This window comes from Ctenopharyngodon idella, chromosome 2, assembly GCF_019924925.1.
Source record: "Ctenopharyngodon idella isolate HZGC_01 chromosome 2, HZGC01, whole genome shotgun sequence".
NCBI lineage: Eukaryota > Metazoa > Chordata > Actinopteri > Cypriniformes > Xenocyprididae > Ctenopharyngodon > Ctenopharyngodon idella.
In genome coordinates this window covers 32,620,807-32,646,082 of record NC_067221.1, presented here as the reverse complement: position 1 = coordinate 32,646,082, position 25,276 = coordinate 32,620,807, and the positions used below count along the sequence as shown (strand labels likewise).

Genomic DNA, 25,276 nt, shown 5'->3' with positions numbered 1-25,276 from the left:
TTGCATTCCATAACTGAGTTAATAAGTAAATGTTATACAATGCTGTTTGTAATAGAAACTGTTTTCATAGCATAACTATTTTATACAAATTCCACCAGATATAGTCCAAACATTTTAAAATGTTTTAATCTTGAAATTAATCAATTTTTCATGTGATACTGTGAGTATTTGGCCAGGGTTAAAAACCGCAGTTATTAAATTTAAATTCATAATTATTAAAGACAGTCAGTATAAGGATGACACTTAATCAGTTCTTTTATGGATATCAAATAGGACAATGAACAACAAGTTTTGGTTTAAAACATTTCTGTTGAAGCTCAGTTCAGATCTTGATATCACATCTTATTTTAGTATTTATCATATCCCAAAAAAGGAAAGAGAGAGAGAAACTTAAATCACAAAAAATTTCAGGCCCAGGAACATTTACCACATTTACCATTTACGACAATAATAGATGAGTGACGCTTAAATAAATCAGCAAATAATTGAATTCAAACAATTAGATTTAATATTGCCACAATTCTTATCCAGGAACAACCTCCCCCTTTATTTATATATATATATATATATATATATTATATATAAAGAAAAAACAAAATCCATTCATCAAATCAATTCATACACCTATACAAAAATATTTTATTTAAGATTTACTATTAAAAAAAAAATTAAACAAAACAGCAAACTTTCATTTTTAAACACAAGCAATATTAAAATTTAAAGAACAGATATTAATTTGCTTACTGTGTCACTCGTTGAACTACTGGGCCCAGAAAAATTAATTAAAAACATCAAATAATATTCTGCGTGCAGCAGTGAAAACTAAATATTTACAAAATAAATCTGCAACTCGAGTGCCAAAATAAATAAATAAAAAGTCCCTGCACCAAAATCCTCCTCAAACAAACATTACATGTAATGCACTGAATTAACTATTAAACCACAAGGTTACCTCAGTCTACCGAATTGGAAAAAGTTCCCTCACAGTATGCTCCATATACACGTGAACCACTCTCTCTCAAACACAACTTTCCGATGCTTTACGAAATTCAACGAAGATAAAACATGTTCCTCAAAATAGTACAAAAAGTACAGAAAAACTCAGGACTACAACAACTTTCAACAAGTGTCTTTAAGAGAGAGAGAGAGCAACAAACACAGTCACACTTCCTTAACTTCCTTAGCCCCCCCAAGTACTAAATAGGAAAAGAACTGACAACTGTCACAAAGATGGAGACCTCCAAACTAGTGCTGACCTTAAAATCAGTGTTGAACAGATTTGCCTTTTCTGTGGTTCACCAGGAATCGCGTTGTTCCTCTGCACGACTGCCGACGGCATCTGGAGTCCAAAAGGTCCTGATCTCAGCAACTGTACTTCGCACTGGGTGACCCAGGTGGCACAGAAGGTGAGTCTAAAATAGCTGATGGTTGCTATAATGTCAAGTCAAACTTATTTGTGTAGCGCTTTTTACATTACGCATTATTTTCAGTAAAGCTTCTTTGAAACAATGTTAATGTTTTTAATATCGGAATATCTCCATGCTTTATAGTCGCATTTAGTCAAATTAGAGATGTGTGATATTATGATTTACATTTTGCAATAATACAAGCAATAAAGCAGTTGAGATTTGCTGTATCTTATCACCTTAAGGTAGTATATTGTATGTACAGTATCTTACAAAAGTGAGTACACCCCTCACATTTCAGCAACCATTTTATTATATGTCTCTCAAGGGACAATTCTATAGAAATGAAAATTGGATATACTTTAGAGTAGACAATGTGCAGCTTGTATAGCAGTACAGATTTACTGTCCTCTAAAAATAACTCAACATACAGCCATTATTGTCTAAATAACTCAAAAGTGAGTACACCCTAAGTGAACATGTCAAAACTGTGTCCAAAGTGTCAATATTTTGTGTGAGCACCATTGTTATCTAGCACTGCCTTAATCCTTCTGGGCATGGAATTCACCAGAGCTGCACAGATTGTTGCTGGGATCCTCTTCCACTCCTCCGTAATGACATCACAGAGCTGCTGGATGTTAGACACATGGCGCTTCTCCACCTTCCGCTTGAGGATGTCCCACAGGTGCTCAATAGGGTTCAAGTCTGGAGACACACTCCATCACCTTTATCTTCAGCTTCCTCAGCAAGGCAGTTGTCATCTTGGCGATGTGTTTGGCCCAGTTTCTGAAGGGAGGGCATTGTGTTCTGCTTCAGAATGTCACAGTCCATGTTTCCCCTCAATGAAGCAGAGCTCCCCAGTACCAGCAGCACTCATGCTGCCCCAGACCATGATGCTACCACCACCATGCTTGACTGTAGCCAAAACACAGTTTTCTTGGTACTCCTCACCAGGGCGTCGCCACACATGCTGGACACCATCTGAGCCAAAAAAGTTTATCTTAGTCTCATCAGACCACAGGACATGGTTCCAGTAATTCATGCTCTTTGACAGGTTGTCTTCAGCAAACTGTTTGCGGGCTTTCTTATGAGCCAGCTTCAGAAGAGGCTTCCTTCTGGAACGACGGCCATGCAAACCGACTTGTTGCAGTGTGCGGCGTATGGTCTGAGCACTGACAAGCTGACCTTCCGCTTCTGCAACCTCTAAAGCAATGCTGACAGCACTCATGCATCTGTTTTTTGAAGCCAGCTTCTGCACCTGTTGCACAGCACAAGGTCTCAACTTCTATGATTCAACTTCTTTGGCCTGTTCCGAGTGGAACCTGTCTTGGAAAACCTCTCTCTGTGACCCTGGCCACTGTGCTGTAACTCAGTTTCATGGTGTTACCGATCTTCTTATAGCCTAGGTCAACTTTGTGGAGAGCAACAATTCTAATTCTCAAATCCTCAGAGTTCTTTGCCATGAGGTGCCATGTTGAACATCCAGTATGAGAGAATTGTACTTAAAGCACCAAATTTTAACTGCTCTAATACAAGATCCACACAAATCTCAAATTTCAACTGCTATATAGATGTGTGTGTGTGTGTGTGTGTGTATATATATATATATATATATATATATATATATATAATTAGTTCTACTTGAGTGTACAGTATGGATGCGGCTAAAGTAGGATGTACTATATATCCATCTTTTAATATACTGCTGGTATGATGTGATGCAGTTTAATGATAGCAAAATAGACAGATGTAACATTTCTAAAATCAAATACACACTTTTTTCATACAATATTTCCTCAAATTTACAAAAGCATGAATTGTTTATTATCCATTGACAAGACTGTCAGAGGTGAACTAACACTTCTGTTTTTTGGGCAAACATCAGCTTAATATAACCAATTGTACATTGAAATGCTTGTAGTGAGGAACAGGTGTTCTAGAGCAGTATAATACAGGAAAAATATCAGTGAGTAGAGGGGAAGATAAGATAAATTTACAAAGTATAAAATATAAGCCAAGCAGGCACAGTTATGGGTAGATGCCATTAACAAGCCCAAGTATTCACTGAGCTGATATACCAGAAAATTAGTATTAGGACGGTTGAAAATAATGATTTCTCGATATTAATTGATTCTCATTTTGATGAACTGATATTGATTCTTAAATCCCAAGAATTTTTTATTCTGTGCTGTTTTCAGTTGATGTGGGAACATCTAACCTGTAATATTAATGCAATGATAGTAATGCACTGACTGACAGGGTTACCTGTACAGTTTACAGTTTTAGGTCAAAAAGATTTTTTCCGTAAGAAAACTGACATGTACTGTACCTGATATACAGTATATCTAAATGAATCAATATTGAATTGCAAGCTTATGAATCAAAATAGTCAAATCGTGAAATTTGTGCCCATGCCTAGCCCTAATTTTTAGTATAACTCTCCAGTCAGTTACATGGCTTTTTAACTCAATCGTTTTCTTCTGAACTTCTTACAACTCCAGATCCGCAGTGGTGAAAATGCTGCAAGTCTAGCCAATGAGTTGGCACGTCACACTCAGGGCCCTGTGTTCGCTGGGGACATTAGCTCATCTGTTCGGCTCATGGAGCAGCTTGTGGATATACTGGATGCACAACTGCAAGAGCTTAAACATGACGATAAAGATACAGCAGGACGTAGCTTCAACAAGGTACAGTACACTCCATGTCTGGTTGTGTGTGTTTTTTTTTTTTTATTTTTTTTTTATGGGGTCACATGATTGATGCTTGGTTTGATAAAGTTTGTAAAAGTCCTAAACCTCAACAGTTCTGGTTTGACAGTCTCTGTGGGAGATGCTTTTAACATGACAAATTCAGTTGCCAGGAAAAGTACATTTACGCTTTAAAACTTTAACGAAGTTGATGAGTGAGGGGATGCCAGTCCTTATTGTTAGCTGAAGTGTCATTTCTCATTTTGAGTCAAGCTTTTATGGCATTACCACCATGGCTTATATTGCCACGGAAATTCCCAAGGCTGATTTATCCATCATTGCACCTAGTCAACACTCTCAAGAAGTTTCTTCTCTGTCATAAGGCTTGTGTCCCACCCAGACAATTTTTTGACACAAAAAAATTGTTTACAATTGACATCATCCATCCATCCATCCATCCATCCAGAAAATAGAGCTCTATATAGATTTATAGGGTATAAATATAGAATATAGATTTTCTGAGACTCCAAAACCTTCAGTCAGTTAATAGACATCTCAATATGAACATAAATATACAAACATTATATTGTCCACAGAATTTGCCAAGATCACATTATCTAAACTGTATGTCATCCACATTCATTGAATAGCTCTGTACTCTGTATGTCATGTAATTTGATACTTAAAGATCTGTTTGTAATTTTTTTGACTGTACTAAAGCATAAAAATACCATATGTTTGCAGAGATTTTGGAAACATGCTCATGCAAACGTAGTTCAAATACTTATTTCTCTGGAAAACAATGCTACAGCTAGTTATTCTACTTTGAAATGTGCGTTCTGTGTCGAAATGTCTGTTTTTGTTTTGGTTTGTGTGATTCTCGCACACTGCGAATTTACCCAATAGTATTTCGACACCCCGGATTGCCAGTGGGCGGAAAACACAGCGTATTGAAGCCAGCAGACAAACTGGGTCTGAGATTGCGGATTCTACCCGACCTAAAAAGCCTCACTGTCCATCTAAAAAGCTTGATGACGTGGATACTTTGGCTGATCAACTTAGTGTAAGGCTTGTCACCTTCCATTAACAGTTGCACTCGTTCCTGTTGCGTGTCCTCAATCTGGCAACCAGCGTAAGCATGGAGTCCTAGTAGGAGGGAGCAGGAGAAACAACCCTCTCCAATATTTTGAATTTGGACTGCAGTACCCATTTCAACTGCTAGCTGTCAATATTACATACTGAACCTTTCATTGAAGTGACATATGAAAGATCAGACTCTGAGCAAAACATTTTTCCCCTTGGGTTCTCACATGTGGAAATGTTAGGCAGCAGAGAGAAACAGAGGTGACAGTTAATTCAGCATCATTGCATCATCCAGGCCTGCAAAAACATCTTGGCACAAGATTGCCACAAAAAAACAAACAAAAAAGAACCACTACAACCACCAAAAAAACTTAGTTCAAATTTGTATATATTCACATTATATTCATTTTAATATATGAAGACTTCAGACGCAAAAGCTGCTAAACGCCACCTCCATCAAAAATGAGATAATGATATTGAGCGAATGCTCTCTGCGCATAGTTATGCGTTCATCAAATACTTTTGCTTCAAATCCGCTAAATCCCGGAGTCAGAAACCGTTGGCAGAAACCGCTAAACACCACTTCCTTTTGTCAGCAAAAGCCTCTAAGTCCACAGAAGAATCCAATCGGAAGACGCAAATCGAATCATATGATTTTTAAAATGAATGATGTTGTGCGTATGAGTCATCTTTCAATTGCTAAGCTGCAAGTTTTTATTATGTTTTGTCCATTGCTACCGTGGCAATGACAGGATTTCACGAGTAGCAAGTACACATAATAGTGTTCCTTTTGCTGGTTTAAAACTGACAGATGTTTTGATATGTCTTGTTGTCCAAAGAGAGGTGGACTTAGAGGTTTTTGCAAAAAAAAGTAGACATGAACTTAGCTGGTTTTGCAGCAAAAGACAGTCAAGTTATTATGCCCCTTTTCACAAGATGTAATATAAGTCTCTATTTGGGTGTGAGCAACAACATGCCGTTTTTATTTTTCATAATATTTTTTTCCAAAATATCGCTTGGACAGAAATGCTCCTTTTTTAGCAATCGAGCTTGCCAGGGTCAACTTGCAGGCCATCCAAGCTAACGAGGCTCTAAATAGTGTTTTGTGCTCGTCTGTGCAGCCAACGACAGAGCAGTTAGTATGCTTTTGTTGTGGCTTTAGAACTGGTACAAAAATGACAGCGCTGTGGGTGGAAACATGCAGATTAAGGGGCGGTAATATTATAATAAGATCCACTTCCTATGTCACAAGGGGAGCGAAATCTGAGCGGCTTGTTTTTTTACATGCTTGCAGAGAAAGGCTTGCCAAAACAAAGTTACTGGGTTGTCCTTTTTCATGTTTTCTGGGTTGGTAGATGCACCGGGGACTTAGCACTTAAACAAGTCAGATTTTCATGATATGTCCCCTTTAAATACCAATGAATTGACTAAAGTGACATTTTTGAAAATAAGGCATTTCAATAATTGACTAATAACACTTTCATTGCCATTAAAGTGAAATTACAGAACCTAAACATAGGAGCCTGATAAAAACTGCTTATTTAAAATAAAACATTTCAGACAGACTTAGAGGTTTTTGCATTTGAGCTCTTTTTTTTATATATATATATATATATATATATATATATATATATATATATATATATATATATATATATATATTATATATAAAATATATATATATATGAAGAGTTCATTTGCAAAAACAGTTAACTCCATTTTTATTAATTCTCACAAATCATGTTTTTTTTATTGTGCATTCCAAGTAATATCAATCAAACTGCAGTTGGGTTGTTTTAAGTAATAATAACTCCAAAAAATACAGGTAAATAAAAAAATTAAAGTTCATTGAAAGTATGTTTTTTTTATATATAATAAAAGTTTGTTTTTTTAGCAAAAGCAGACAACTCCAACAGTTGTTTTTTGGCATGTTTCAGAGTTAAAACCAAAACCAAGTAATTGCTATGTAATTGCATTTAAAACACTCAAACAAACACACACACAGACACACACACACACACACACAACAGATCGGCACACGCGTATACTCACACACACACACGCAAAAGGACAACCAGTTTCAGCATGTATGTCGTGTATGGTGTACAAGGACTATCAGGAGTCAGAATTATAAATCCTTGATCACTTTTACTCAGTTTTGACAACTTCCCTCAGCTAGCGCGTCTTTTTTAAGTGACTAGAAGCCTTGTCACCTGACCTGAATACTGTGCACTGATTCGCTAAAACGGACTTATCGGTTTCTGTACACAAACAACAAGGGCGCCTGTCGGTTTCTGCTGTAAAACATGAAATTGCGATGCCTGACAGTGGACAAAACCGGCTTTTCTGACAAAACGGATTTAGGGCACAGAACGTGCTATATGTGGAGAATAACGCACAGCACTTAGTTCATTTTTTTAAAATGTGGCGTTTATCGGTTTTTGCAAATGAACTCTTCATATATAAAATCTTTTTTTTTGTGTCATCCTTTGGCTAGCGTTACATTATATGATCACACTATTAATTCAAGTGCTATTAAACCATTCCAGCATAATATGCAATAAAAGAATTCAAATCTGTACTGGCGCACTGTCTGTGAAAGGGCTCTCTTTGAACAAACACCCGAAATGCTTAAGAATGTGCATGTAAATATGCTTCATATTTTTAAATGGAAAAACAGTGGTCTTCATCTAAGAAAAAATTACATAAAAATCACTGGATCCAAGCTTATAGTTGAAGCAGCACCCATACATGAAATGGCTGGCTCATATTTGTTCTGTTTCTGTTTCTCTTTCCCTCTCTCTCTTTCCCTCTCTCTCTCTTTGTGTTGTTCCTAATCTCCCGTCTTTGTGTTTGGGGAAAAAAAGCGTCAAAAAAGAGAGAGGACTTGCAGGGCCTATACAAAGGTATATACGGACACACTCCCAGTATTCCTTTCACCTGCTCAGCTGCATGCAGCTTGTTTGTCTGTGTGTCTGGCTGGAAATCCATGTGTCTGTTGTCCTGCTGGCCCGTGTGAGTCTGTCTGATTACGTGCAGCTCTCTTTTAAGGCAGTCTCGTCTTTCTGTTCTGTTTTGTGTTGCTTTCCCTTCCTCCTCCTCACCGCTTTTCTTCCTTAACTTCACACTCTGTGCTTTTCTGTTCATACCTGAATGATTGGATTTCTTGCTGGTTTATACTCTTGTTCTTTGCCTGAGTAATTGACATCCCACAGTCATAATCGCTCTGGTCTGTCAGCTGATAGTGTGATCAAAGTGCAAATGTGGCCACTTCCTCACCCACACCTGAGGGCTTCACACTGCCGTTTCTTCCCTCTGCATTTCTTTTTTTTATCTTTTAAGCATATCTATCCTGTAGTTTTGTCATCCTGAATTACTTGTTTCAGTCAGTTATTCAAAGCTGCACTGTAAAAAAAAATAATGGCATATCACACACAATACACAATAAAATTTTTTTCTTTCCTGTGTTGATCTATTTCCTTTTGAAACAAGCTTGGACTGATACATATTGGAAAAAGAAAACAAAACAATAGGCTTTAGTTTATCGCATCCATTGACTGATTTGAGCTGGTAGCCGGTCGAGTCGGTTCACAGAATTGAACTGAATCAAATACTTAAAGAGCTGATGCAAACTTCCACATTGATATCTTATGTTTTCTTAAAGGGCAACTATTTTTATGTCTCAGGTGTCCCCAGAATTTGCCTGTGAAGTTTCAGCTTAAAATAGCTCACAGATCATTTATAAATCCGTGCGTGCCGCCCCCTCTCCACGATCACAGTTTCTGCCTCAATAGGATTCTCTGCCAAATACTAACAAGACATCTGCTTGGTTTTGATTATCATCTATATTGCGATCACTCTCACAGATAGCATACTTCTTTTCTCATTAATTAAAGTTTATTATTTCTACACGTTTTAAAGCTACATCAGTTTAAACTTCAAATGGATCGTTTTCTGAGCGCACTTATCTGAAGCGCGCACACACAGACAGCTGGCTGTCAAGTATCGTGAGTAACTTCTTTCACATTTTTTGTTGTGTTTAAACTGTCAAATACACACAAGGTTCTGTCAAAAAAAAAAACACAGTTCACATAAACACAGCCAGTTATATCTGTGAACATAAACAGCAGGTAATGTTACAGAAATCGTATGTGTATATTAGATCTGTGGCACATTCCCTTCAAAAATAAAACTAATCCATTGCGTTCAGCGGCTTAGATGTCAGGAGTAAATGAAGACTGTTATGTTCACTCTTACATCCAGCAACAAAACATTTCAATTACTTACCAGACATTGTTGTCTCTACAGCTGCTCAAACGCGGAGAAAATGGTGGACAGTGTTAGGGTTGCCAACTTCTGGAAAGGAAAATAAGGGACAATCGTGGTTCTTTATAGAAAAATAAGGGACAGAGTAAGGGACACTCAAAATATTTGTACTGTACCACACAGTATATATCATTGCAGTATCTGAATTACAGTTTGGCGTCAGATTACAGGGGGGTAAATTGACTTTAGAACAACATAGTTAAATCTGTTGACTTTAGCAATCTTTGTTGCATTATATGCCAACAGTTCAAAAATGGTAAAAAGCACATCTTGTGTTTTTCTCCCAAAGTTGGCATTTCTGTAACTCATATTACAGATATCTTAATATCCTTTTAGATTCTAATTCTTAAAAACTTTTCTTAATTTTTAAGGTCCAATATGGTTAATTTCAAGGGATCTCAATGCGCCTCCATGAGTAAGGTCGCACATTTTTCTAAAGAACAAATAATGTTGAAACTCGAAATGTATCTCATTTTTTTTCTATCAACACAATTGAACATTCCTGTCTGAGTGCCATAAATAGTATTTTTCCAAAGTTTGTGTGCCTGTAATTCCAAAAGTATTAAAGATATCTCAATATCCATCTATATTCTCATTCTTAATAAAGTTTTATTTTGTAATCTTCATTTTAAAGGCCCTATAATATGGTTCAATCCCATATAATGTGGCTCCATGTTCAAATTGTTGAATTTTACCCATTTTCTCTATATATAGCTACACCAACGGATATTAAACATCAACCTCTATTCAAAACCATAAACTTAAACCATAAAAAAAAAAAAAAAAAAAAATTGTCAGGAAGATAGGCCTACATAGATGGCATAAAATCTTTGAAATTTCAGCCAATAAAGCATTTTTTTGAACAATGGCACTTAAAAGTTTGAACTAAATGTTGTTGCAACCATGTATGAATAAATGAAAATGCATATTTTTCAATTGAAGAGAAGTAGAGAACTTAGAGAATTAGCCTAGTATGGGCTGATTTTGGTGCTTGAGACTTTATTATTTTGTTTCAATAATGAGGTTCAAGAATAGCCTAGGCTACAAGTTAGGCTACTTAAATGAGCGTAACATGTTTTTCTCTATTTACCAACATTAGCAATAGTGAAAGACGACTTCCCTTTTTGATCACGTCTTCTCTCAGGGAGATTGCATGTTTTCTTGCGTGGCTGAATGTTGCTGAAATCAAAACGCGAACAGTGAAAGGTATTTGCCGTCAGCGCGAGACCCACTCGCTGTGAAGCAGGAGCGACCAGCCGGCAGAGGAGTCTGCTTGGTCTTAAAGCCTTCCGTGAACGGCTATCTTCGCAAATTTGTCTCAAAGGAATGATTAGTTCTCAATTTAGAGCATATGCCTAAGAATACGGGACAAACTGCATTCCGTATGCCTTTCACACGGAATGCTTCATTGATGCCTTAAATACGGGACGATTCGTATTATACGGAACGGTTGGCAACCCTAGAGAGTATACAACTCGCTGAGGGTGGAAACTATGGTAATGCAGGACTGTCAGTAAGCGGCCGTGGGCGGGGATTCAAAACTGCTTGACTAATGAGACTGCTTTGGTTTAATGGGGATTTAAAATAAAAAAAAAAAAGGAGTGGCTGGATTTTTAGTCATTGTAGGGTGGTTGTGTTCACACACTGCCAACACACATTTATGTCCAAACACCATATAATGGAACAGTATACCACTGTCCACGTATTTTGAATGTCTCTTTACCCCTAAACAAAGAACGAAGAAGAACTTTGCTGTGAGTATATTGGGACCTTTACTGTGTTCTACTCCGTTCTTGATTGTCTTGTAAAAACACCCAGCTACTGGATAGTGAGCTGGGTTTTGTGTGACATTGATCTGTGAATGCAGATACGATGGTTAGATTGTATTTACATTACACTAAGATACAATCACAATACGTCTTCGAACACCTCTTTACCAGGACACACAGATCGGATAACATTCTGATAACAAACGTTTTTACACTTGTCTTTTCAATGTGTATGTGGACAATATCCGGATTCTGGTCGCATGTTAATGCCAAGTTTAAACGAGCCCAATGATTGAAAATTTTTCACAAACTTAACTGCAGAATTACTTCTTGCTGTTATTTTTGTCTGTCTTTTGGTAAGGCCGGATGTCGTCATAATTGGTAGCAGCGCATATGGCTATATGCCTTCTGCAGTGCGTCAACTCTGAAATAAATGTTACAGCCCACAAGGCCACTCACACTTCAGACAGCCCACACAGTACTCTATCAATTGCTGTACATAATAACTTGCCAACCAGCAAGAAGAGGGCTGTGAATACTACTTGTGGCTTAGCAGATGCTTTTGACTTACTGTAGACTAATTGCAGGGGAAGTCTCGCTGGAGGGATCATGGGTTTAGTGTCCTACAATTATTTAATGTCATTCAAGGGCTCTGTGGTAATGAGATCCTTTCACAATCTCAACAGGTAACAGGTCACCCCGTCTGGGACCCAGTGCATGGGCTTTTGCAAGTCCTTTAGAAGTTCAGAGTGAAGTTAAAGGTGAAGTATGTAGTTCTGCGACACTAGTGGCACCAAGTGGAATTACAAAAATAAAACATATTTTGCAAAAGCTCCTTTCGTGCGTTGGGCCTCCCCAAACTCAAACATCACACATACAGCTCTTGCGGGTGCTTGTGAAGGCATGTCTCAACAGGTAAAAGTAGGCTACATTCAATAACAGGCATAACATTTTAGGAATACTTTTAGCTGTGTAGATACATGTCATGAGTATGCAGCTGATTAGACTAACACTGTCTAAAGCGAACGCAAGCAAGGCTGAGTAAACATTATGAACTGGTACATTTGTCTTTCTGGGGTGCGTTTCCCAAAAGCATCGTTAGCCAGCTATGGTCGTAAGTCCCATTGAACTCTATTGGTAACAACGGAACTTGCGATCATAGTTCGCTTTGGGAAACGCACCCCTGAACGGGTGCATGATGATGCTGTATGTAGTATTGAAGTGTCCATTGTAGTGCATAGCATCGCTTTGCCCTGTTCGCTTTGATGTGTTCATGACCTATTTAAACTTTGAAGGTCTAAATGCAGCAGCTTGCACTTCTATAACCAAAGCTGTATGTTTTTTTTCCATGTAACGTGTTAGTCATGGTGACAGTGATAAACACCCTCTGGCTCTGCCTGCTACTGTAGCCACGCCTCCAAACTCATGCTATTGGTTGAGCAGACATACTAAACCCAAAAATGGCAGAGAATGTATTTTAACATAAAATATCTTACATACTTCACCTTTAAAATTGTAATAAAATTGTTAAATGATAAATTGTTTACACTTTCAATTTATATTTTGTAGATTATATTATACTAATTTACTTATAGCAACATAACATTTTCAAAATGTATTTTGAAACTTTTTATTTTTTATTTTATTTTAAAAGACAAATATTAATTTTAACCATCTTAAACATACATTTAGAATATTTCCTTGCAAATCGAAGCGAATTAAAGCTTTAGAGGAGAAATGGACATAATGATTTCTAAAAACTACAGAGCTTTGATCATAAAACTTAGCATTAAATGTCATCTTACTAAAACACATTATTAGCAGATACAGAGTAATAGTCATGTGAAAACAAAAGTACACCCTCTTTGAATTCTATCTTTAAAGGTCTTAAAATTAGGTAAATACAACCCAGATGAACAACAACACATGACATATTACACCGTGTCGTCATTTATTTAACAAAAAGTAGGTCAAAATGGAGATGTATGAAAATCTAAGCACTCCCTTACTGCTTCCAAAGGAATTAAGAGGGTAAACCCTCATTTCCACCAAAATTGCCCTCTAACAGTTTGTCCATGGAACTTTTTCCCCCAGACCTGTTGCTGTCTGCGTTTCCATCGCGGTCTAATGTACAGTGAAGATTCGTCCGGTGACGTACTGTAGGACTGCGCATGACTTTCCAGTTCCCACTGATTGCGTCATCCGCATATAAGCTTAATAAAGCCTGAGCCTTGTTGTCGGTCCATCGGTCGTAATTTTTAAACTCCATTGTTGATTCGAATAGCAAACAACTCGATTGCACGCACAGGGGGAAATTTTTACCCAGAACTTCATTTAGACCCTGGTCCCTGCGGTTGAAACACACAGAGTACCACCCCAGAGCCCCTAGTTCCTGGGGAAAGTTCCTGTGGTGGAAACGCGGCTTAAGTAGCAGCTGGGTACTTCTAATCAAACGCCATTGATTAATTGATCATCAGCAAGTATTTAGTATTTCATACTATTGAGTTTGTCACACATGGCTTCTATATTTTGTCTTCATTTTTGTTAAATAAATAATGACAGTGATGAAATATGTCATGTTTTTTTGTTCATCTGAGGTTGTATTTACCTACATTTAAGACCTGCTAATGGCCAGATGATTTTTTTATTATATCCTGATACATAAAACCAAACATTCAAAGAGCGTGTACTTTCTTTTTCACATGACTGTATCATACTAATTGGACCATAAAAGTCTGATGTTTCAAATATGATACATAACATAAAACATAATTTCTCTGACTATTATTTCATATGTCAGAGTTTACAGGGTTAAAATCCTCTTTTAAACCCAGAAGAACTGCAGTGTTAGTCGCCTTGGGATTCTTTAATTGAATTGCATACTAATGATTTTGCTTGGATACAAATGAGAACATCCCATTTTCTGGAGTCTTTCCTATAATCTGCAAGCCACTTCCAGTCTGATCATGTTTTTACTTTACAGAAAGATTTTTATGACAGCATTGCAGTTAGATCCTGTTACAGATAGGAAGAAATGCATTATTGATCCCCATAAGGGAATTTAATATCACAATCAAGCAGATTGTGTAGCAGTGGGTTGTTGCTGGGAGCAGAAGGGCTCCAGTTTGTGTGAGATACCCAAATGGACCCTTATGTCCAGTATAGATGCAGAGAAAAAAAGACACCATGCAGAAACTGTTTGGAAATTACAAATAATAGGTAATGGAATTGGATAAGAATGTTATTTTGGAGCCTCAAAAGATGTTTACAGTCCCAGTCATCTCTAACGAAAGGTGGCATGAACACACACACAACACATTAAATGTTGAGCCATGAAGTCAAACGGCATATTATTGCACAAATTACACTACTTGTACAGTTTCAGAAAGTGTTTCATTTCCCATTATAGTTGTTGCATGTCACAAGTCTCATTTGCTTCTGCTGTCCCCAGCGTATTCCATGTGCTGGATCCTTTTTTTTCCAGGGAAAGTGTTGGAAAAATATCAACTGCCTGTCATTTCTCTTGTTTCCATGGTTACAGGCTATTGTGGACACGGTTGATAACCTCCTGAGGCCAGAAGCCCTTAAATCCTGGGAGGACATGAATTCCACAGAGCAAACACATGCCGCCACTATGTTACTAGATACCCTGGAGGAAGGAGCCTTTGTCCTTGCAGACAACCTGATAGAGCCCGCTGTCGTCAGAGTGCCTGCCGAGAACATCAGTAAGTCATTTCATCTGAGCCGGCATCTTTTGATTATAACTGATGAAGTTTTGATTTGAGCCACCTGTCACAACTGCCACTTAATGACTAATGGAGTCTTCCATGAGTAATGGCTAATTATGAAAACCAAAGCAGAAGGAAATAGAATTGGCAAGAATGCTTGGAAGAGGAAGTAAGGTCAGTTCATACTACTCTAAGAGGATTTATTAGAGGACTTTTTCTTTTTTGTAAAACATATTCTCTATGTAAGTGTGTGCGGTTTCTGAACTTCCTGAAATGCCACCATTGTAGTCTTGAGTTTTCTTCCGGGAGCGAATACATCACTATATTCCTCATTTAAATGATTCCTACCCAAGACATGTGCAAAATAAAGGGGTGGGGCCTGGTTGAGTTAGTTAGTAGTGTGTTGAAACTCACCGTTATGGTAAGAGGCGGGACGTTTCCCAAACATGCTCAAAGCGGGTGACCAGTCACAACTAGTCAAGCTGACCAATCAGAGCACATTGTGCTTTTCAGAAGGTGGGGCTTCATAGAGACAGGAACTAAACAGAGTGTTACTGACAGACTGAGAAGAGAGGAGCTGCAGCAATTTCAGATATGGGGAAAATGTTTTTTTTTTTTTTTTTTTTTTTTTTTTTTTTTTGAACATTCAAGCATGAAAACCTGTTCTAGTAGAGCCCAAAAACAGAATCAACACTTTGAAAAAAAGGGCTAGATCTAAGTACTGTGTCAGTGTTTGGATGTAGAGATCAGTCTTGCATTGCAATCTTTCTTTTCTTTGAAGTTCTTATTTTATGAAACTTTGAACCCTTAATACTTTTGTGGTATAAATGCTTTGCCAGTCCAGTTGAGTTTAGCTGTTTGTCGATCACTTTAAATTATGAAGCTCACTACAAAGGCTTTCAAATGAAAATTTGTATTTTGAACATTCAGCAAATTTAAGATTTAAGTGCACATTCAAATACAAAAGTTGGCATATGGCAAGCAGTTGCTAGCACTGAAGAAAAAATTAGAAAAAATGTTTATAGTTTCAAATCATCCACTCATAGTCAGGTTCAGGGATCGGCCCACTGTTTAGGGCTAAAGCTGAACAGTGAATAAACACCGGTACACCAAAGCGTTTTTCAGAATGTGAACATCGTGCTATGAATGCTCTTTTTCCACAGCAACGCACATTACAATAGTGTACTCTTTGTGAAGTTTCAATGTTTTGTTAAATGTTTATACATGTTCAAAGGTTTCAGGTCAAAAAGATTTTTCTTTTTTAAATACTTTTAATCAGTAAAAATGCATTTATTTGATCAAAAGTGACAGTTAAGGTTGCAAAATATTTCTGTTCGAAATAAATGCTGTTATTTTGAACTTTCTGTTGTAATATTTAATCAAAGAATCAGCTTTGATCACAGGAATAAATTACATTTTACTGTATATTCACAAAGAAAACAGTCATAAATTACAATAATATTTCACAATATTGCTGTTTTTGCTGCATTTTGGATCAAATAAATGCACCCTTAGTGAGCAGAAGAGACTTCTTTCAACAAAATCTTACTGACCCCAAACTTTTGAATGGTACTGCACATTAATATGTAGAATGTTTGGTTCAGTTTAGCATTTTCTTGTCATGCTTATTTTAATCAGCTGAAAAAGTGAAAATTAAAATGTTGAAATATTGACCAAACTAACAAGAGATATTCCTCAAAAGTAAATGTAGGACTAAAACAACTTTAAAGTGCCCCTATTATGGCATTTGAAATGTCCCTATTTTTGTTTTGGGAGTCCCCAACAACAGGTTTAAAAGCATGCAAGGTCAAAAAACACTTTAATTGTCTTATAATATGCATTTATTGTTACCTTATTTGCTCAACGACTCCCAAACGATTCACTCAACGATTCATTTTGCCGAACCCCTTGTTTGCGTGACGCTAATCTGCGGTGATTGGTCAGATGACTTCTGCTGGTTAACACGGAGTACAGTATACAGTGCTTGCATCACTTACATTATATTATAATAATGACGGTGCTCCGCTCTGTTCTAAAAATAAAGGCTCAGAGAGGAATTAAGTTGTTTTGTGTTTATGTTAGCGAACCTAGCCCACAGCTCGGTGATTAACACCCAAACAGTCATGGTATATGCTGGCCCGACGCAGAAACGTATTGATAAAGCACTGCAGTTGTACACCAACATATTGCTCTATTCTTTATCATAACTCCAAGTAATAACAATGAAAAACATTTGACACATTTCTAGACAGTTGCGAGCGAAAACATATTGCTGTTAGCTGGTTAGCCGGAGACCTACAAGCTGCGCGGAGCGTACACAACACACACAACTAAATACGTCGTATTGTACATGTTAACAGAACGTGGTGATTCTGGCTCGGAATTTGTACGCGGAGACGTCACTGGCATGTTCGGACTGAACCGTATAAGGGTTTCAGTCCAGTAACGTTACTCTACTTAGTCCATTGAACTGAAATTAGAACCGTGTGGATGTTAGACACTGGATTTTAGTCCTTGCTAATCGCATATTTGTCTAGAAGATTTTTTATTTATTTTTTTACTTAGAGGACATATAGACTTGTGCTGTTTCAGTTGGATTGCACATCAGAACAAATGAGTCTTTTTGTTTGGGGGCAGTTTTATATCTTGGCTCCTTAAAAACTTAACTAATTTAAATTATTTTCTCTGTGAGAATTATAATTACATTCTTTCCTACAAAACAGTCAGTCTGTCAAACGTGGCAACAATTATTAATCGTACTTACAGGCAGGGGTGCTGCTAGCAATTTTGGGCCCTATGAAAGAATTTGAGGTTGGGGCCCCTACCGCACCAAACATACAAATCAACCTAGCTATTCAAAATCTTTGTCTGCAATTTAATAATAATGACCTATTATTTTTGCTATTGCTTTTGACCACTAGGTATCAGTATTTAGTCAGAGACCTCCCATGGCTGTAGCTAGCGCTAGCAGATGATTTATTATGCAAACGTAAATGTAATAGAAAAATACAGCTAGTAATCAAATACTCATATTCATACATTCTTAAACAAAACCAATTGTTTAGTCAAAAATTCAAGAAGGTCCATATCCTAAAGCTCTAACTTGTACTTGGCTTTAAAATAACATAGTTCTTGTAATTGTTAACTATAGCATTTGTTACAATAAGGATATAAGTACAGGTAAGACCATTTTTTCTTTCTTTCTTTTTATAGCATTTGTTATGAAAAATAGCAACACAGTACACAGAAACTATAGCTACAACATGCCACAGCTGTAATATAAATCTTTAGTGAAAAATTTGTTCCCTTAACAGATTATCTATAATAAATTCTACAACTAGTCAAAATTTGCCACAATAAATACAACAGAACGTGATAAATTCTAGTAAATGTGGTCTTCGTGAGTTTAAAAAGCTTGCAGGATGATGTTTTCCCCTCTTTTCATCAGACATTTTAGTTTCTGTTTTAGATCATGTTTGACTTTCTCCGTAGCGTTTTACTATTCTCAGTAGAATCCAAATGGTTCACACATTTTAACATCAGCGTCGCATAGGAACGGCTCATGCAAATATTAACACTTTTGGAGCGCGCTGGTGAACGCGCTTACGGTGATTCGCGCCCCACTCATGCAAAATTCAGTCACAGTCATATTGTGCAGACAATTGATCCATTCAATTTGTAAAGCTTATAAAAGCTCTGAATGTGCGATGTACAATTAATTAATAGTCTGATGATTCTACGTTTCGGTGTGGGCGTTCAGAGTACCGGCAACATGTGACAAGTGCTGCGTACCGGCCCACTTCGAGCACTGACTGTTACTACTAATAAAACCAATCTCTGGGGGCCCCGAAAAGTGCGTGGGCCCTTAGAATTGTCCTAACTTTCAGAAGTTAGGACGATTCTAAGGAAAGTTAGGACAATTCTAAGGGCCCACGCACTTTTCAGGGGCCCCAGAGATCGGTTTTATTATGCAAACGCTTACAGGTTGTGATTCGGGCGAGGAAAGAGCTGGTCCAAATAAACTGGGTCCAAATAAACTGACGTCAGAACGAAACGGCTTAAGATTCGTTTTACAAACGACTCGTTTAATTGATTTAGAGTCGACTCTTACTTTTGAGAGACAATAACTTTATATACGGTGCACTTTCAGATTTAAAACTTTGCAGGATGTTTTCATTCACTTAGAGCTATGTTACACACTACATGAAAGTTAATTTTCAAAAATCCATAATAGGGGCACTTTAACAAATTACAACAAAAAATTAACACAGGAACTGGCCTGAGAGCTGAAGTTAGATTTTTCATTTCGCAATTGTATGCACTTTACTTTAAAATAAATGCATTTCCCCTCTTTGCAATAAATAATATATTGTAACATGGGGCTTTTAGGGTTGTATTTATTGCACCCTTTTGTGGACTGTTGTTTAAAAAAAAAAAAAGGTATTCACTGATCTTTTTCTATAACTGAAATAATGCCTTTTAATATTTTAGTGAAAAAATGAACTTTTCAGCCTTGTTGACAGCCCTGTTACAATAAAAGTGTTGACATTGGTGGTAAAGGAAAACTTGGAAAACGGATATAGTCTTTTTGTACATTGCTGCAGTGCAGCTAGAACAGTTAAGTATCTGAAACAGGCATATTTAGGACCAGCTCCTCAGAGGTAAAGAAATCGTATGGAGAGCAGCTACATGATTAATTATTCAGGCAACTAGCATATTAGACAGTATGCAGATCCAACATACTGCAGCAGCTGAACGTCTTCAGCATTTCTTGCTGTGGCAGTTTCATGTATCCTGTTCAGCTCTCTGAGCGTTTCTGGATAATTATGTTTGTGTTCATGTATGAATTTAAACTATGCTTATCTGAGCACAAATGTTTTGTTACTGTCTTTATCTGCTTGCTGTGGTCCTCTACAGCTGGAGAGCTTTATAACAATTTATTATTCAGTCAGTAGATGTTCTTGGCTCCTAAAATGCATTTTTTTTTTTTTAAAGCATTTTGTTTCTTATGAAGCTTTTGATTTTGTACATGCTTAGATTAAGAAGGTTATTGCCGGATTAATGAATATGCTGTTCATGTTGTATCAGGTGAAATTAAGCAAGGTCACAGTGAAGTGTGTTTCGGGCAGTTACAGGTTACAACTATGTGTTTGCAGAGTCTTTTAGATGACTGTAACCAACACTGCTTTTGTTACCACACACATCCATCTCTGCAGATATCAGCTTTCCTGGTGAGTCTGTGGAATGAGCAGAAGAAACTAAGCAATCCTACACGACACTAACATCGTGCTGCTTAATTTAGAGAACCTTTCCCGGCAGATTCGATCTGGCCTCAAGAAATCATTGTGCTGATTGCTATTTACAGACACAGATATGAGAGTCTACTGTGAATAATGCAGGAATTTGAGGCTTTGACAGCTGTACAAGAGTTTACAGAGAATCTCAGGTTGCTTTTGTCAGTTTGATTTCAGGCTGAATGTAGAAGTTGACCTTTCTTGAGTTTGCTAACCAAGGTTTAGCATTCTTCACTAGCTTTAAAAATTTAATCAGTTAATATCCAGCTCTGTACACTGTAATCTGGATTACATAATCTAAACCTATGTACTTACGTGACGTTTTAAAATACTCACAATCAGAATACAGCTACTTTTTTTTTTTTTTTCTTGATTACATATTATTCACACAAGTAAAATATTCATAAATGTATTTATTCCCTCGAATTCTTCTTATCTCTTTTACATTTACCATTCTAAAAAAACTACTGCTTATATAAACCCAGGCTCATTGGAAAAACGTGCCTGTGTCGACATTTCTACTAAATATTTTGCACATTTTGCATGTTTCATGACTGTTTCAAAGTAGGACTGGACGATTAATCGAAAAGTAATCGAAACTGAAATTCAGAACCTCTAACCGATGTGATTTTCCCATGTCGGTTATTTCGTTTTTTTTAATCCTGTTAATACTTCCCCCTTAAAAACATACTACCGCGTGTGTAGCCACGTGACTCTGCCCCGTCCAGTCAGTGGCATAAAAGCAACACGGAGGTGAACGCCGGTTCAACACACAGTGATGGCGCATGAGCGGTGAGCCTTGCGTCTTCACTAAGCTTTGTCAGTTGTATTTGTTTTAAGGTTTGCCAGTTTGGACATTCAAGCGATTTTAGACGAATGGATGTATATTATTTCGAGCTACCATGTTCGCGCAGCTGCATTGTGGCTCAAACACTCATACAAACAGTAGCTTCACAAAACGTGAAGGTCGCGCGCACAGAGAGGAAACTAGTTGTCAGCGCTGTCCTGTGATTTATCACTAAAGTAGCTTAGAAACTCAAAAGTTATTATAGCATATATTTTTCTACTTTTGAAGGAACTATTTACAACCCACATCTTCGCAATTAATAGAGAGACGGTATGACTACTTCACAAACGCAATCACTCGTACTGGTACTGTACTAATTTATCTTTATCTGATGTACAACGAACAGAAATCTGTAAGAAATGTTAAGAAACATAGATACAATAACTGCTGAAAGTGAGCTGTTATGTCAGATCACTCTTTCAATAGGAAAAAATATCCCACCTTTAATAGTCAGTCATATTTACAGTACAAACCTTGTCAGTGAACTATGAGGCAAAAAAAAAAAAAAAGAAACAAAATAGTCGTTCATCAATTGTAATCGAGGTAAAATGTTCAATTAATCGAGGTTTTGATTTTAGGCCCTAATCGTCCAGCCCTATTTCAAAGTGACATGTCCAGTGAGTGGCACTAAAAGCGTGTTAGTTTTATCCGAAAAAGATGAACGTGAACCTGGAAGTGTTTTATTATGTTGGGTCTTGTACATATCTCGGCAGTTCAGAAATGAAATTTCCGGTGAGTTTGTGGTCAAGTCAAGTTACCTTTATTTCTATAGCCATATACCAATCACAACACACTGGTCCAGCCGACCAATCAGAGCACATTGTGCTTTTCAGAAGGAGGGGTTTCACAGAGACAGGAACTAAACAGCGTTACAGACTGGGAAGAGAGGAGCTGCAACAATGTCAAATATGGGGAAAATAATGCATATTTGAACATTCAAGCATGAAAAACTATTCTAGTAGAGCCCAAAAACAAAATCAAGGGCAAAATAGGTCCTCTTTAAATTTTAAATCACCAACAATTAGAATGATTAAATAAGTGGTAAAGTGCTTATAGGCATCAGGAGTAGAGTCCATAGAAAAATTAAAAAAAAAAATGTCAAGATTGGGGTTGAGCTATTATCTTGAGTGTGTTAAAAGGTGGATATTGTTCTGTTTGTAATATTTCATGTATGCATTCATCACTGGTGAAGTGCTGAAACCAAATAGGTTTAGCTCTGGTCTCAGCATGTGACGGCCTTAAACCATTCACACAGTAAGAATTCAAGCCAGGCCCCTGCCAGTGGAATTTATTAGTAATATGATCTCATTCATATAAGTCAGCTTTGTGCACTCATCTGTCATTTCACTATATAGCCCTTTGAATTACTGCAGACCAACCCCCCAAAAACCTTGGTTCAATGCTTTTTCACTCACTTGATTTTCAACCTCAAACTTGTGTGAGTGCCTGTTTTGTGTTGTTGTTTTAATGGCTCATGAAACCCTAAAACACATTTTTTGAGATGTTGACAGATATGTGCAGGCTGCACATCACTGAAAACACTAAAAGCACTCATACATTTGGTCAGTAATTGGAAATTGGTTATTTTTGCGTTTTTCCTAGCAGTTTCGTTTTTCCGGGTTGAAAAGCATTGTCCCTGAGCTAATCTCTGCATTTATTCATGAGAATTAACTCTTTTAACCCAACCACTGCGCTGTATTACGCATGAGATCGCATTACAGCGGAGAATTCAAACAACATGTGGAGCGCACACAAGAGCGGTTTCTGCGCGGAACGGCACGATGAGTTTAACAATGCTCACCACATGGATCATATAGATTAGATATTGACCGGCGCGAGCGCGTTTCAAGTTTTTTATGGACATATTTCTTATATTCAAGTGCTCTAAACATGAACAGTGTATGTACGCATATTCAATCACGTCGTCTTAAAATGAAATATATGTGCAAATAAGGACACTGATAATGCCGTACGTCATGAACGCGATAACATGATAGATTATTCTGATATACAGAAGACAATGTAGACTGAAAATTCAAAAAATTGGCAAAAAAGTAACTATGCCTTTATTCTTTGTGTTAAACTGGTGTGTATTGTTTGTTTAGAGACTGTAGTGCTTCTAAATGTATTGAAAATATTATCAGACCTTTTAAATCCTCTTCCGCGTTTCTCCCTCGTTTTGGCAGTTTGTTGTTATATAGGGTTAGATTTTTAAAATGCATCAAGGTGCCCTCAACTGTTTTTTTGTTTTCCCCTCACATTGACATATTTAAATATTCATGTATCTGTATAATGAGTGTGTTGCAGGTCTGTGTTTTATTGTTACACACACACACACTCCCATTTTTCCACAGCTTTACACACCCATTCCTAGAGACTTTTTCCAGGTCTGAGGTGTGAATGACAGGTGAAAACAGGGGCTTTCATGACACTTTAAATTTGTTCACGGTTGTATTGTCTGATATTAGAATATTAGTTAGTGTGAATAGTTGCTAAATTTCTTTCATCATTTATACATTCCAAAATCATATCATTGTTTTCTTCTGGTGTCAGAAAAAGAGAATGCCCTGGCTGCTCTTGTATATACTTTGAAAGTGAATGAAGATGGGGTCTGTCAAGCCGTAGCTCTCAGATCTCTTGCTTTCACATCAAAAGGGAAATGAATGTCAGAAATCACAATACTCAAAGTGGTGGCTGTAAAAAAAAAAAAAAAAAAAAAAAAGCAGAAAAAAAAAAAAAAAGGATGTGTCATCTTTCAGTTAAAGGTGCCAATTTTAGTAGAAGGTAATGAAGTAGCTTTTTTTTTTTCTTCTTAAATTTAGGCACATGAGAAAATATTCTCTGCTTTCATTAGAGAATACACCTTTTTATTCTCTACCTCTCGTTTGAAAATTATATGATGTGCTACAAATTCAGCTTTGTAGAGAATTAGTTGGCTGTGGCCTGAGGAGCATTAAGAAAACTTGAAACAAGCACAGTTCTATTGCTTTCTTCTCAATTCAGTCTCTTTTATGTACACAATGTCTTGTTTTAATTAAATTACCTCACATAGACTTAACGAGTCCTTAATTTCCATCTGACAGAAGAATGTGAGAACTTCCAGAGCAGTTTATGCAACAGCAATTGTTTAGAATTTTGTTTCAATCTGATTTATTTCTTCCTTCAGTGTTGGACGTGTATGTGTTGAGCACTGATGGCCAAATTCAGGACTTCAGGTTTCCACAGACCAGCAAAAGAGGAGCCACAATTCACCTCTCAGCAAATATGGTCAAGCTAAACAGTAAAAACGGTAAATAAATGCAAGATTATGGTATTTTAATGCTTGAATGAAGCTACTTCAGATGCTTAATGAAGTCAATGAATTTCCTGATCTGTAGGATGTAATATAGGCCATAAATACTCTGCACAAGTACTTAGTGCATTGCAAGTTACTGTTATACACATTTTACATGCATTCTTGTGTTACTATGTCTGTGATAAACATCAGTACTCAAGGGTACCATTGCATATTTCTACATGTTTTGTTATTCTGGTTGCTAGCAAAAAATGCTTGTAAGTTCTTACTTGTTCAACATTCTCTTCGATCTGTTATGACAGTAGTTGACCTGAAAAAGAAAGTTCAAAATAAGAAAGAAAATGTTATAGATATTTTAAGAAGGAAAATGAAATCCTAAAGCCATTTTACCCAAATTGTTTGGAGAAAGGTAAGTTCTGTTTGTCAATTGCAATCCAACAAGAAATGACATAGTATCTTCTCTCATCGTTTTATTTTCTCAAGGTATTGCCAAGCTGGTTTTTGTCCTTTATAAGCACTTGGGGCATTTCCTTAGTACGGAGAATGCCACGGTGAGACTGATGGGTGAGGGCGGAGTCAGAAACCATACCCTGACTGTCAATTCCCACATCCTCTCCGCCTCCATCAACAAAGAATCCAGCCGCGTGTTTGTGTCGGAACCAATCATCTTCACACTGGAGCATTTGGATGTAAGAAATCAAATAAAGACTATTAGTCTTTTAATGTTATTTTTGTTATTTTTTTTTTTTTTTAGTTTTTTCACAGGTAATGGTGCTTTATTTTGTCTCTTTGTGTGCATCAGAGTGTAAAAAGAAGAAATTTTTTTAAAAAATTGTTCACA

At 37.0% G+C, this 25,276-nt stretch overlaps 1 protein-coding gene across 5 annotated transcripts in view; it reads left to right on the top strand.

Annotated features, from left to right (window-relative positions):
- The window catches only part of LOC127506204 (adhesion G protein-coupled receptor L2-like), a 116,181-nt gene that overhangs the window by 60,621 nt on the left and 30,284 nt on the right, over window positions 1–25,276 (top strand). For 3 of the 5 annotated variants that reach the window (XM_051882448.1, XM_051882467.1, XM_051882486.1), the window contains exons 7-12: window positions 1,303–1,406; window positions 3,908–4,093; window positions 8,044–8,082; window positions 14,813–14,996; window positions 24,307–24,429; window positions 24,919–25,124. In XM_051882448.1, the coding sequence (XP_051738408.1) occupies window positions 1,303–1,406; window positions 3,908–4,093; window positions 8,044–8,082; window positions 14,813–14,996; window positions 24,307–24,429; window positions 24,919–25,124 (842 nt within the window). The remainder of the gene's footprint in view (window positions 1–1,302; window positions 1,407–3,907; window positions 4,094–8,043; window positions 8,083–14,812; window positions 14,997–24,306; window positions 24,430–24,918; window positions 25,125–25,276) is intronic. The other 2 variants (XM_051882459.1, XM_051882478.1) reach the window with 1 other exon arrangement.